Source organism: Crocuta crocuta, unplaced genomic scaffold, assembly GCF_008692635.1.
Source record: "Crocuta crocuta isolate KB4526 unplaced genomic scaffold, BGI_CrCroc_1.0 scaffold443, whole genome shotgun sequence".
NCBI classification, from domain to species: domain Eukaryota; kingdom Metazoa; phylum Chordata; class Mammalia; order Carnivora; family Hyaenidae; genus Crocuta; species Crocuta crocuta.
Genome location: NW_027529446.1, coordinates 909,499 through 921,619, shown reverse-complemented (window position 1 = coordinate 921,619; position 12,121 = coordinate 909,499). Strand labels below are relative to the sequence as shown.

Genomic DNA, 12,121 nt, shown 5'->3' with positions numbered 1-12,121 from the left:
CCAGCCGAAAGGTCAGACCCTGCCACCTACCCGGGGGCCCAGCCCCGGCAGGTCAGGGGGTGATGGAGGGGCTTCTGGCTCAGACAGAGGGGCTGGGCACAGGTCCCTCCCCGCCATCACCTCCAGCCTGACCCGGGTCATGCAGAGTAGGGTCTGTGCTTACTCCTCCCGTTTACAGCAGAGGGAAACTGAGGCATGGGGACAGAGTGGTCCTGTGGCCAGCGTGGGGCCCCGGACTTCTCGCTTGTGTTTGAGAGTCCAGGCCCAGGAAGGGTCTGCGCCTACTGGGTGGTGCCTGGGAGTGTTCCCGGAGATAAGGGCTGCGCCCCGCCCCGCCCCACTGCTGCAGCCCTGGATCCTCTGCCTCACCCCCCGCGCCTTGAGCCTCCGCTGTCCACGGGGTCAGCAGCAGCCCCGCACCTCTGGGGCTGCACGCCACCCCCCCCCGCCAGGGGCTGCCAGCCTGTGCCCAGATGGTAGTCCCGGGCCATGCTGTTGCTTCAACTGAGGATTGGCCCCGCCTGCTGAATCGGCACTGACTGGACAGGAGACGCTCCCGCTTGCCCGAGATCAGAGGTCATCACTCCTCACCCTTCACCGATGTTCTCCTGAACCTTTCTTCGGGGAGGGACTGGGCCTGGTGCAGATGCCCCAGTCCCGTGTGGTCAGGGCTGGGCCAGAGGGAGAAACTAGGGGCTGGGGGGAGGAGCGTGGAGACTGAGGGCCCTGCCCAGGGTGGGCATAGTGGCTGGGGCTTTGGTGGACTGGTAGAAGTTTGCCAGCAGAGGTAGCTGGTAGAATTGTTTTTTGAACTGTGGGCCTGAAGGTAGGCTAACTGCCAGATGTCTGGGCTGCTTCCCACCAACGTTGGTGGTCTCGTTTTATAAGATTTTATTTTTTAAGAGAGAATGCTTGTGTGTGCACGCAGGTGCAGTAGAGGGGCAGAGAGAGAGAGAGAGTGAGAGAGAATCCCTAGCAGGCTCTGTGCTCAGCTCAGAACCCAACGCCAGGCTCCATCTCAGGACTGTAAGGTCATGACGTGAGTCGAAATCCAGACTCAGACAGAAGCTCAGCCATCTGAGCCAGTCCCATCAGCAGTGTGAACAGGGGCAGAGTGCGGGTTGGGTGAGGCCAGACGGGCCTCAGGGCAGGCTGGATCCAGAAGGGCCCGGAGACCTGCTGAGTCGAATGGGGGCTTGTCCCTGCGGTGGTGGGAGCCAGAGCCGGCGTCAGAGCTGGGCCGCGGTGCTGCAGACCCTGACTGACTTCTCTCACCCCACAGGTCTCGAGGACCGACCCAGCTCGGGCTCCTGGGGCACCGGCGACCAGAGCAGCTCTTCGTTTGACCCCGGCCGGGTAAGGAGCCTCCGTGAGGCCGGAGACCTGGTGCTCCTCTCTCCGGAGCGGGGAGGGAGTATCCGGGAAGCTGAGGCTCCTGGGGCTTTGGGCTCAGACACACGGGTTCAGTCCCAAGTAGGGCGCTTGCAAGCCTGCCTGGGGGCTGTTTGCCTCACGCCCACCTGTCTCCCCCCAGACCTACGGCGAAGGCACACACTTCACTGAGCCCCACGGCAGCCTCTCTTCGTCCACATTCCTGGGACCCGGGCTCGCGGGTGAGTGCGCGGCACGGTCCGCCNCGGCGCACTCCAGGCACCCGTGCTGTGGGGATCTCTCCCAGAGCGGAGGGCGTCGGTGGTTACAGCCTGGTGCCTGCAGGACTCCGCTCGGGGGTCCTGGCAACTCATGGCGGCGGCCCCTCCTTGCTGGGATTCAGGGGGGGGACTGTCCCCTCAGTGTCCTGACTGGCACGAGGATGCACCCAGAGGCCTCTGTCCCGGGGCCACTGGGGCCTGGATGGACGGTGGCAGGCACAGGTCCCCACAACGGGGTGCGAGGTCCTGTGAAGGGCGGGGGGAGGGGCAGCATCCGAGGACACGCCGTTCGGCCGGAGTCTGCGCCCATTTCCCAGGCCGGGAGGGCGGAGGCCAGCCCGGCGTGTGGCCTCGGGTGGCCTGTGCACCTGCAGAGACGCTGCTTCCCTTCTGCCTGTTCCTTCCTCCCGCTGCTTCCTGACGTGGGCAGTTTCCCACGGCCAGGCCTGGTCAGCAGCTGTGTCCCAGCCCCAGCACGGGGCACCCAGGCCGCCCTGGGTTTCACGTTGTCGCCGTCGGCCCGGCCAAGCTCCGTGGTGAGGCGGCGGTTCTACCACCCGGATGTGTGGGCCCTTCCATGGGCCCACGGGGCTCGTGGCCGCACCTCCTCTGCACCCTCACCCTGCCTGCCAGGGCCTGAACCCCAACTCGGTCTTCCCGCAGGGGAGCGAGAGGCTGGGAGCGAAGCCGCCTTCTTGGGCCGAGCCCAGGGCCGAGGCTGGGCGGGGAGCCCTTTTCCCCTGCTCACCCCAGGGGGAGGAAGCCACCGTTTACTCCCGGGACCGGGCAGACCCCCTCTGGCCTCCGGGCCCTGGGGAGGTGGGACCGAGGGTACAGCTGTGGGGCAGCCCCGGGCAGCACCTGCTCCGCAGAGGAGTTGGGCTGAAGCCAGCTCCACGGTACAGAAACTGGGCGGCTTTGTTCTGCGGTGTGAGCGGAACCCCGGACAGCTGGCCGAGTGTCCAAGTCCATCCCTCACGTCACAGCAGGTTATGATGTCCCCTCAGTCGACCATTCAGCTCGAGCCTGAATCAGTTTTAAGTGGCTCGGCTCCTGACTGGCCAGGGGCTCTGCCTCAGTGGGGCTCCGGCCGTAAGGCCGGGCCTCTGTCAGCATCGGTGCCACTGGGCTGGCTGTGTCCCCACAGGCCCAGACCTTCCTGCCTGCACAGGGCCAGTCACATGCTCTCTCGGGGGCTTGGGTGGAGGCCAGGGCCCGGGTACTGAGCCTCTCAGGCGCTGTTGATGCCTCGGGACCGTGCGCAGAGAACACAGAGGGCAAGTCGCTGCTGTCCCCTTGGGGACAGCACATATGGGGCCCCCGGTAGTTTGCCAAGGCCTCTGAAAGTTATCTTGGGACAGTGTCCAGACCCCTGCTTGTCCCCAGCCTGGCGGGGAGACCAGCGTTCCGCCAAAGCCCACTTGGTGTGCGCTGATAGAGCGCCTGCTCCGTGCAGCCCGTGCCCGGCGGCAGGGCAGCTCCCAGCGAGCCTTCTCTCCTCCAGGCAAGGGCGGCGAGCGGAGCGCGTACACCGCCTTCGGGAGAGACGCAGGGCTCGGCGGCCTGAGCCAGGTGAGGTCCGGGCCGGGGCCCCTCCGCGCCCTGTGTCGGCCGCTCCTGCAGACCGGAGCAGGGCTGTGCCCGTCGCGCGCCCCCCGACCCCCCCAGCCGAGTCTGGGGCTGAGCTGAGAGCCGGTCAGGAGGCCGTGGCCGCTGCCCGTGGCTCCCGACCTGGGACGGCTGCAGTGGCCCGAGTAGCAGACAAGGACACCGAGGCGGGCTTGCAGCTTTCCGTCCCGCTCGTCTCGGGCTGGCCCTTCCAGGGAGCCCCTAGCACGGGTGGAAGTCCCACCCAACCCAGCTGGGGGCTCAGTGACCGGCCGTGTCCCTGCGTGGCCCCCAGCCTGGGGCTCCCTCGCCTCAGTGCGGCCAGGCCGCGTCCACGCTGGTGCCACTCGTCTGTGTGCCGGGGGTGCAGCCAGAGTGCCCGGGACACTGGCGTGGAGGTGGAGGCCTGGAGCGGCTGCTCACCCCGGCTGTGCATTGGCTCGAACCCTGGTCGGCTCTGCTCAGGAGGAAAGGGAGTCTGATTCAGATGAGAGGGTGCAGAGTTAGGCTGGTTACCTTAAAAGAAACCGTGAAGCCACCAGGTCTCTCTGGAGTCTGGGATCGGCCACGGGTTTGTCGGCAACAGCTTTTCTCTGCGTCTCTGCCTGGGAAGAGCTGCGGGGCGTGCAGGTCGCAGGACCAGGACGGGTGTCAGGAGAGCCGAGCGGGGCAGGCAGGGGGCTCCACTGAGGGCCGCTGGCCCCCTCGGGCGGCCCCGAGCAGCGCGGCCGGTTGCCAGCCTGGCGCCCCCCCCCATGACCTCTCTCTCTCATCCCCCAGGCCGGCTTCCTGCCCAGCGAGCTGGCCCTCAGCAGCCCCGGGCCGCTGTCCCCCTCGGGCACCAAGGGCGGCTCCCAGTATTACTCCTACACCGGCCACCCCCGGCGGAGAGCCGCGGAGAGCGGGCTGGGTGAGTGCGGGTCCGGGTGTGGGGGGGCGGCCCCGCTGTGCTGGCAGGGCTCGGCTGGAGGGGTGCGTAGTAACGAGGAGGGGGCAGTGCAGCGGGGCCCCGCAGTACGTGCGCCCAGGCGCCTCGGGGGGGGTCCCCTGCTGCGCCTTCAGCGCTCGGCTCTGGGCAGCAGCGGCGTGACTCACTCGCCTGGCGCGGGGCTTCCGTGCCGGCGCGTCATGGCCCCCCAGCGCCTGGGGATGCCAGCCCGCGCCCTGGTGCAGCAGCGCGACCCACGGAACTCCGGGCGCGCGGTAGGCCACTGGGAGGACCCTGGTTTCCAGAAGCAGGCGCTCCTGGTCCCCCTGGCTGGGCCCCCTGGGCCCCCTGTGTTGATGAGCCCCCCCACCCCGTCCTCGCGCTGTGCGTCTGAGTGGCCGCATGAGCCCTGCGGGGGGAGATTCTGGGTCCCTGGGTGGGGCGACAGCCGGGCTTGCAATGGCAGGAGCCAGGGCGGTGGGGACGGGCCGTGGGAGCGGCAGGGAGGGACAGGGCAGGGACCCCTCAAGACCCCGCCAGGCCCTGAGGGCCACTCACTCCTCTTGTTCCTGATAGACTCACAGCCCAAGAAGGTCCGGAAGGTGCCGCCGGGTCTCCCGTCCTCGGTGAGTCGCAGGGTCCCACAGGCCACATGCCCAGGCCCGGGGTCCTCTCTCTGGGGGGTCCACCGCAGGTCAGCAGAGGCAGGGAGGGGGGCTCCCCGGCTGCAGCTGTGACAGCCGGTGCTGTGGGGGCCCAGGAAGTTCTTCTTCAGTCTAGCTCGGATCTTCTTGTAAGAGCCACGTGATACTTGTGGCCAAGGCACCTTGGGTGTGATGGGGTCTTGGGGGCACCCTGGGGGCCCAGGTCAGAGGGTCATGTGCCCCTCTCTGGCAGTGGAGTTGCCAGAAGGAACAGCCATTTGCTGGGTGTCTGGCCCCTGCACTGGCCTCCAGGAGCCCCCACGCCCCACAGCTGCCCACAGCTGACCCAGGTTGCACTAGACCCTGGGGTCATGGTCACGGGGTTGGCGCTCTGGTCTGCGGCTGGGAGGTGCGGGCCGGGCTCCTCAGAGACCTGCGCTGTGATGCCATCGACCCGGCTTTCCCGATCTGAGCCCCCACCCCAGTTTCTTGAAACCCCAAAGCTGAGAGTCGGTCCCCACCCACCTCCTGGCGCTGACCCCATTTCCGCCCAGTGCCAGGGTGGGCGTTCCCAGCCGGCCTCCGCCCAGGCGGTGCCCCTCCCGTGTGGCACCACCCCAGGATAGCTCTGCCACCTGCTGCTTTGGACCCTGCCTCCCAGCCCCGCGTCTTACGGGACCGGGGAGGCTCCAGGGCAGGCCACGGGGGAGGGAGGGCTGGGGTGTCCCCGCTGGGCTCTGACCCCACAGGAGGAGTTGACCGCACTGAAGCAGGGGGTGCGGGGAGCATTCTGGGCAGGAGTCCAGGGGGTGGGGGGTCAGGAGAAGGAACAGGGAAGTAATGACGTCACCAGAGCTTCCAGTGCTGGGAGCGGTCAGCCGCACGGCGAGATGGGGTCCCCGCCCCGCCTGATGGCACCGCCCGCCCACAGGTGTACCCGTCCAGCTCAGGTGACGACTACGGCAGGGACAGCGGTGCCTACCCCTCTGCCAAGACCCCCGGCAGCACCTACCCCACCCCNGGCGGGGGGGGCCGGGCCGGGGCCCCCGCCTCACCCTGTGACCCTCCACAGATGGCAGCCTGCACCCTTCGGCCGAGCTCTGGAGCCCCTCGGGCCAGGCGGGCTTCGGGCCCGTGCTGGGGGGGGCCTCGTCCCCCCTGCCCCTCACGCCAGGCGGCAGTGGCTCCGTGGGCGGCGGCGGGGGGTTCAGCAGCCTCCCGCCCCACGAGCGCATGGTGAGTACGGCCTGTGTGGTGGGGGGCGGGGGCTGGGGGGGCCGCACCCCGTCTGACCCCGCCTGACCCCTGTCCCCAGGGCTACCAGCTGCACGGAACGGAGGTGAACGGCCGGCTCCCTGCAGTGTCCACCTTCTCCGCGGCCCCCACGGCCGCCTACGGCAGCGGCGCCAGCCACACGCCCCCCGTCGGCGGGGCCGACGGCCTCCTGGGTACTGCGCCCTTCCCCCCTGGTCCTGCCCCACGTGCCCGCCAGGGCTCCTTGGGCCGCGTGCGCCGGGGTTGGAAATGGCTTCTGGAGGGTGGAGCCCGCTTTGCGTCCGGGGGGCCTGCTGCCCGCCCGTCCCTGGGGCCCCTGCGGAAGCGTGGCTGGGACGCCAGGCCAAAAGCCAAGCTCAGGCCAGGCTGCCCGGCGCTGGGCACAGAAGGAGCAAGCACACGGGGGTCCGTGCCAGCCGGGCTGGGTGCTAGGGTTGCTGCGTCCCTGACGTTGGGCTTTGCGTCTCCCCCTTCCCCCCCAGGGTCCCGCGGGACGACGGCCGGCAGCTCTGGGGACGCCCTGGGGAAAGCATTGGCCTCGGTGAGGCGTGGGACTGGGTGGCGGGCGTGGGCGTGGCTGGGCTGGGGGCCTGGAGCCCGCCCCTGACTCCCCTCCCACCCCCGAGGGGCGGGCCTGTCTCTCTTCCTGTCACAGATCTACTCCCCGGATCACTCCAGCAATAACTTCTCCTCTAGTCCCTCGACCCCCGTGGGCTCCCCACAGGGCCTAGCAGGTGTGCTGGGGGGTGCTGGGGAGGGGAGGGGGGCTGTCTGGAGGAGGTGATCTATGAGCCAGTCTGTGCTGTGTGAGCAGTGAGGGGTGGGTGGGACCTTGCGGGGGCAGGATGTGGGGTCCACGGGCCAGAGTAGCAGGCAGGGACTCCCTCCCCCTCCCCCCGGCTCTGGAACACGCATGTGTTGGTGTCCATCCGCCTCCTGGATAGTAGTTAGGCACCAGTTGTGTGCCCTGTGCTTGACTCTGCCAAGGGGGCCAGATCCTCCTGTCCCCGAGAAGATGTACTCGGGGCTCAGCCGGCATCAGGAAGCCTCAGGGACCCTCGCCGCTTCCTGGCCTGTGCAGGGGCCCCGGGCTGACCGCTGCCCTGCTCTGGCTTCTGTGCCACGGAGCCCCTTCCCCGTGGGAGGTGGGGCGTTGGTTTGGGTTTAGACCTGCCTTGCGGGTTTTGGGGCCCCCGTGTGGCCAGCCCAGGCGTGACGGGCTCTGTGGCCACAGCCCCTGCCGGCATCTCCCTCCCGCTCGGTCTGGCCACTTGCACCCCTGGCCATAGGTACCCCCACTGATGTACCACCTACCGCTTCCAGGGACGTCGCAGTGGACCCGGACGGGGGGCCCCGGTGCCTTATCGCCGAGCTACGACGGGGGTCTCCACAGCCTGGTGAGCTTCCTGCGCAGGCCTTCCGGGGGTGGGGAGCCGTCCCTAGTGGGGGTGTGCGTGGCCAGGGAGGGTTTGCCCCATGGTGGGGGGGGGGCATGGTCCACGTGGGTGTGACATTTGTGTGGACACAGGGACACCCTTTCCTGGGGCAGGGGGGTCACCCGCGAGGGTGGCTCAGCATGTCTGCTGTGGCCGGTTTACGGGACTGTGAAACCGTGTCCCGGAAGAGTCCTTAGGTCTCCCACCACCAGCGGAGTTTATGGGACAGACGCCCCCGGGATGGGGAACTGTGGAGCCAGAGCCCAAAGCTGGTGACAGTCAAAGCCACCGCGGTGGTCCCCTGGCCCCCCGAGGCCGGGCCCTTCCCCGTCCCNCCACGTGCTGCGCAGCCACGCAGTGGGCACAGCTGCTGACGCTCACGGGCTGCTACCCGGCCACGGGGCCCTGGCCTCTGGCTTCCCCGGCCCCGTCCTGCCCCTGGGCGGGCGACATGCCAGCCTGGTGAGTGCCGTCTGAGAGGGGGCCGCTCGGGGGCGAGGCGGGCGGCGTTGATGGACGAGTCCTCTCCCCCGCCTGCAGGTCGGAGGCGGCCACTCGGAAGACGCACTCACGGGCAGCGGCAGCCTCCTGCACAACCACGTCGCCCTCCCCAGCCAGCCCGGCCCCCTCCCCGACCTGTCCCGGCCCCCGGACTCCTACAGCGGTAAGCCTCAGCGGGGCGGCCGGGGCGGGGCGGCCGGGCCCTGACGTCCTGTGCGAGGCCCAGCTGGCGGGCTGGGGTGGTCCCGGACGCCGTTCCCCCCCTGGAAGGCCCTGACAGAGCGGCTGAGAGCTGCCGGGCTAGGCAGGGGTCTGCTCTCTGCCCAGCCCTGGGGTGCGGTCCCCTCCCCCCCATACACAGCATCGCCCTCACCCTGCACGGGGAAGCCCTCCGGGAGGCCAGCCAGGCCAGCCTGTGTGTTCCTTCCTGAGGGGAGGTGGGGTCTGACTTCCTCACTTGCTCGGCGGCTGGGTAACTGAGCCTGCCTGGCAGAAGTACGTGCGTGTTCAGTGTCAGCCGAGTGCCTGGGGCCTTTCTCGGCACTGGGGGAGGAACGGGGAATGTAGAGGAGAGAGGTCAACAGTGGACTACATGTGAAAGGAAAGGGGTCAGAGGAAGTGGGGAGGAGGGGGTATAGGAGCACTGGTAGTTTTAATGGGGGGTGAGATTGACATTTGAGCAGAGCTAGGCAGGAGCAAAAGCAGATAGGTACTTGAGTGAGGCATGTGCAAAGGCCCTGGGGCAGGATGATGGTGGTGTGCTGAGTGAGGGGAAGGCGGGGGAGGGAGAGCGAGGGGGGGCGTCAGGGAGGTGACAGGGCAAGTCCTGCAGAGTCTTGGGGGAGGACTTTGGGCCTTAACCCTGCAGCACTAGGAGAGCCCTGGACGGCTCTGGGCTGCTGGCAGAGCGGGGGCCTTCTGGACGCAGTGCTCGCGGTGCCCTCTGGTGGCAGCGGGGAGAACAAACTGTGCCTTGCGTGGGACCTGGAAGAGGGTGGGGCATGGCGAGTTCGGGGTTTTCGGAAGGCAGAGGCCACAGGGTTTGTGGGTGCAGAGGTGGTGGTGGGATTGGGGTCTGGGGGGGGTCCAGGCATTCTCAGCAGTTGGAGTTCAGAGCTTGGAGGGGGGAGCAGACTGTACCATAGGCTCCTGAGACGAGGACCCCAAGCTGCACGCCATGGGGTCGGGGTCGTGGCCGAAAGTCGTGGGTGTGAACTTCACAGGGGAAAGACGGAGGAGGTGACAGCGCCTTGAACATGGCGGGGAGGGGGCGACCGAGGAGAGAGGCCTGTGGCCAGTGGACGCTGCTTCCCATTGTGGCAGGAGGTCTTCTGGGAGCCTGGACCAGACCCCCCCCCCATGCGAGGTGCTGATGCTGGCTCCGCTGCAGTGGGGAAACCAAGGCCCAGACAGGGCACAGAGCACATGCCCCTCTGGGGAAAATGCCACATCACCCTCACGGTGACACAGTGTGTACGATGACGGCACTGCCTGGGGTCCTGAGCCCCCAAGGACAGGCCCGCAGCCCACTCCAGGGCAGGTCCCCTCTTTCTTTCTTTTTTTTTTTAAATGTTTATTCATTTTTGAGAGAGTGTGAGGGGGTGGGGGGCAGACAGAGAAGGAGACCCAGAATCCGAAGCAGCTCCAGGCTCTGAGCTGTCAGCACAGAGCCCAACGCGGGGCTGGAACCCACGAACCGCAAGATCATGACCTGAGCCGAAGTCGGATTCTTAACTGCCTGAGCCCCACAGGCGCCCCTCAAGCCTGTATTTCGTTACATGGTTCTGGGCTTCATGAAATTGGCATCCTGTTGGCATGTTGTGCACTGGGTCCGAGGGCCACCCGGCTGCGGGCGCTGGTACAGGACGGGACACCGGCTCCCACGCTGCCGTTGCGCCGGGCACTCTGTGCAGCGTAACGCGTCTCCTGGCGCACAGGTGTTTCTCGAGTGTGACCCCAGGTTGTGGGGTTCGGGGCTGTGTGTCTCCTTCCAGTAGCCGCAGATTGTTGCCCAAACTGGCCTTGCCAGCTTCCCTCCCGCAGTCGGTCGTCAGGTGGTTAGGCCCCGCCGGCCTAGTGGCTCACTGGATCCGCACGTGCATTTCCCCAGTGGCCTGGTGCAGGTCATCATGGCCACGGCCACGCGTACCGCCTGCCCGCTTGGGAACGTCCCCTGTTTCCCTGTTGAGCGGCTGGTCCTTGCCTCGTTCTGTAGGTGCTCTTTACGTGTCACGGAGACCAGCTCTTCGTCGACTTCTATGCGACAAGCATCGCTGGTGGCGTCTGTGTTCTTGTTTTCTGGGTCGTATGCTGGTCATCAGAAATTCTCAGTTTGGATACAGTCGAGTTTACCTATTTCTTTTTTTTTTTTTCGAGAAAGGCCCTTTTAGTATTTCAGGAAATAGTTTCCCCACCTCTGAGTCACCGCAGAATCGCCATGTGCTTTCTTTTAAAGGTGGTCGAGTGCACCCCCCCCCCGCCCCGGCCTTGGTCTCTGCAGCTGAGGCCCGTGGCCTGAGGGAGGGACCCGGTTCTACTGTTACTGCTGTTTCATTGGGTTTTGTTCTTGCAAACGAAGGCCTGGCTCTCCCAGGAGAGCTCAGTACACGTCCCGCGAGCGGGGGCTGCCAGCGGCCCTGGAGGCGCCCCAGACCCTAACCCCAGGCCTGTCGTAGGGCTCGGCCGCGCCGGCGGCGTCTCGGGTGCCGGCGAGATCAAACGCGAGGAGAAGGAAGACGAGGAGAGCGGCTCCGTGGCCGACGCCTCGGAGGAGGAGAAGAAGGAGCNCCCCCAGAGCACAGGGCTGAGCGGGAGAAGGAGCGCCGGGTGGCCAATAACGCGCGGGAGCGGCTGCGGGTCCGAGACATCAATGAGGCTTTTAAGGAGCTGGGGCGCATGTGCCAGCTGCACCTCAGCAGCGAGAAGCCCCAGACCAAACTGCTCATCCTGCACCAGGCCGTGTCGGTCATCCTGAACCTGGAGCAGCAGGTGCGAGGTCAGTGGGGGCGCCGCTCCCTCCCCCGCCGCTGCCGCCCCCGCTCGCCCCCCGCCTCCTGGAGCCGGCCTCCCCTCCTGTGACTGTCCCTCTCCTGCAGCGACCGCCCTCCTTGCTGTGACCTCCCCCTGCAGCGACCGCCCTCCTTGCTGTGACCCCCCCCACACACACCAGTCACCCTCCCCTCTTCCGAGCAGTGGGCCACCTAGCCTGGCTCCGGGGTCCCCTCTGGCACGAGGACCCCTTCGGACCCCCAGCCCCGCAGACCTGCACAGCAGCTCTGACTCGTCTCCCTGGACCCCAGGGACTCCCCCTCCCCCCCCCAGCCCGGCCCTGCCCTCTCGGGAAGCCGGTAGCTCTCTGGCTGAGGCCCCCGTGCCCCTGGGCCAAAGGTCACTGCCGCTCAGAACAGAAACACTGTGGGGCCGCGTCAGCCCGTCACACCCCGTCTACAGGTGGGGTTCCCCGCACCCCTGATTCTCAGGGCTGGGCACGGATCCAGAATGCCCCCCCCCACGAATGCCCCCCACACTTGGCTCCTGGCTCAGCTGCTTCCTTAACGCCTCCTGCTCCCGTGCGCCCGTTAACCCTTTCTTTCCTGCAGTGCTGTTGCTTGGACCGGAGCTGGGGCCCTCGCCCACCCGGCCCGCTGTCCCCTCAGCTCTGCGGTTTCCGTGTTTCCGTGGTGGTGTGGGCACCCCGCCGTGTTCCCTGCGCCCGCTCTCTGCTCTCTGCCTCTCGTGCTCCCCCCCAGTCTCCCCCACCCTCTGCTTCCACGGCAGCCCCTCCCTACCTCGCACTTGCTGCCCAAGCCCGGATGGCAGGGCTGCGACCTTGGGGTCTTTCCTCCCCCCAAAGCCCCCAAGTCGGGACTTGAGGGAAGAAAGGGGACCAAGGGGTGCGCCGGCCTCAGGCCTGTCAGTTTGGTCTGCGCGCTTGTCCTGGGCTCCGGGGGCCGCCGCCGCCGCCACCTGGCAGGATCCGCTCAGGCCCAAGGGCAGGTGGGTGGGTGCGGGGGGGCAACAGCCCCCCATACAGGAGCAGGGCAGGGCACCAAGGGGCTGCGCACATGCAGGTGCCCC

General features: G+C 67.6%; 1 protein-coding gene across 1 annotated transcript in view; it reads left to right on the top strand.

Annotated features, from left to right (window-relative positions):
- The window catches only part of TCF3 (transcription factor 3), a 24,396-nt gene that overhangs the window by 11,090 nt on the left and 1,185 nt on the right, over window positions 1-12,121 (top strand). Inside the window, 15 exon segments of the mRNA XM_077760664.1 lie at window positions 1,283-1,356; window positions 1,535-1,613; window positions 3,157-3,224; window positions 4,041-4,170; window positions 4,765-4,814; window positions 5,764-5,854; window positions 5,905-6,068; window positions 6,148-6,280; window positions 6,590-6,648; window positions 6,763-6,841; window positions 7,431-7,515; window positions 7,858-8,005; window positions 8,084-8,207; window positions 10,720-10,827; window positions 10,830-11,032. Of these exon segments, the coding sequence (XP_077616790.1) occupies window positions 1,283-1,356; window positions 1,535-1,613; window positions 3,157-3,224; window positions 4,041-4,170; window positions 4,765-4,814; window positions 5,764-5,854; window positions 5,905-6,068; window positions 6,148-6,280; window positions 6,590-6,648; window positions 6,763-6,841; window positions 7,431-7,515; window positions 7,858-8,005; window positions 8,084-8,207; window positions 10,720-10,827; window positions 10,830-11,032 (1,595 nt within the window).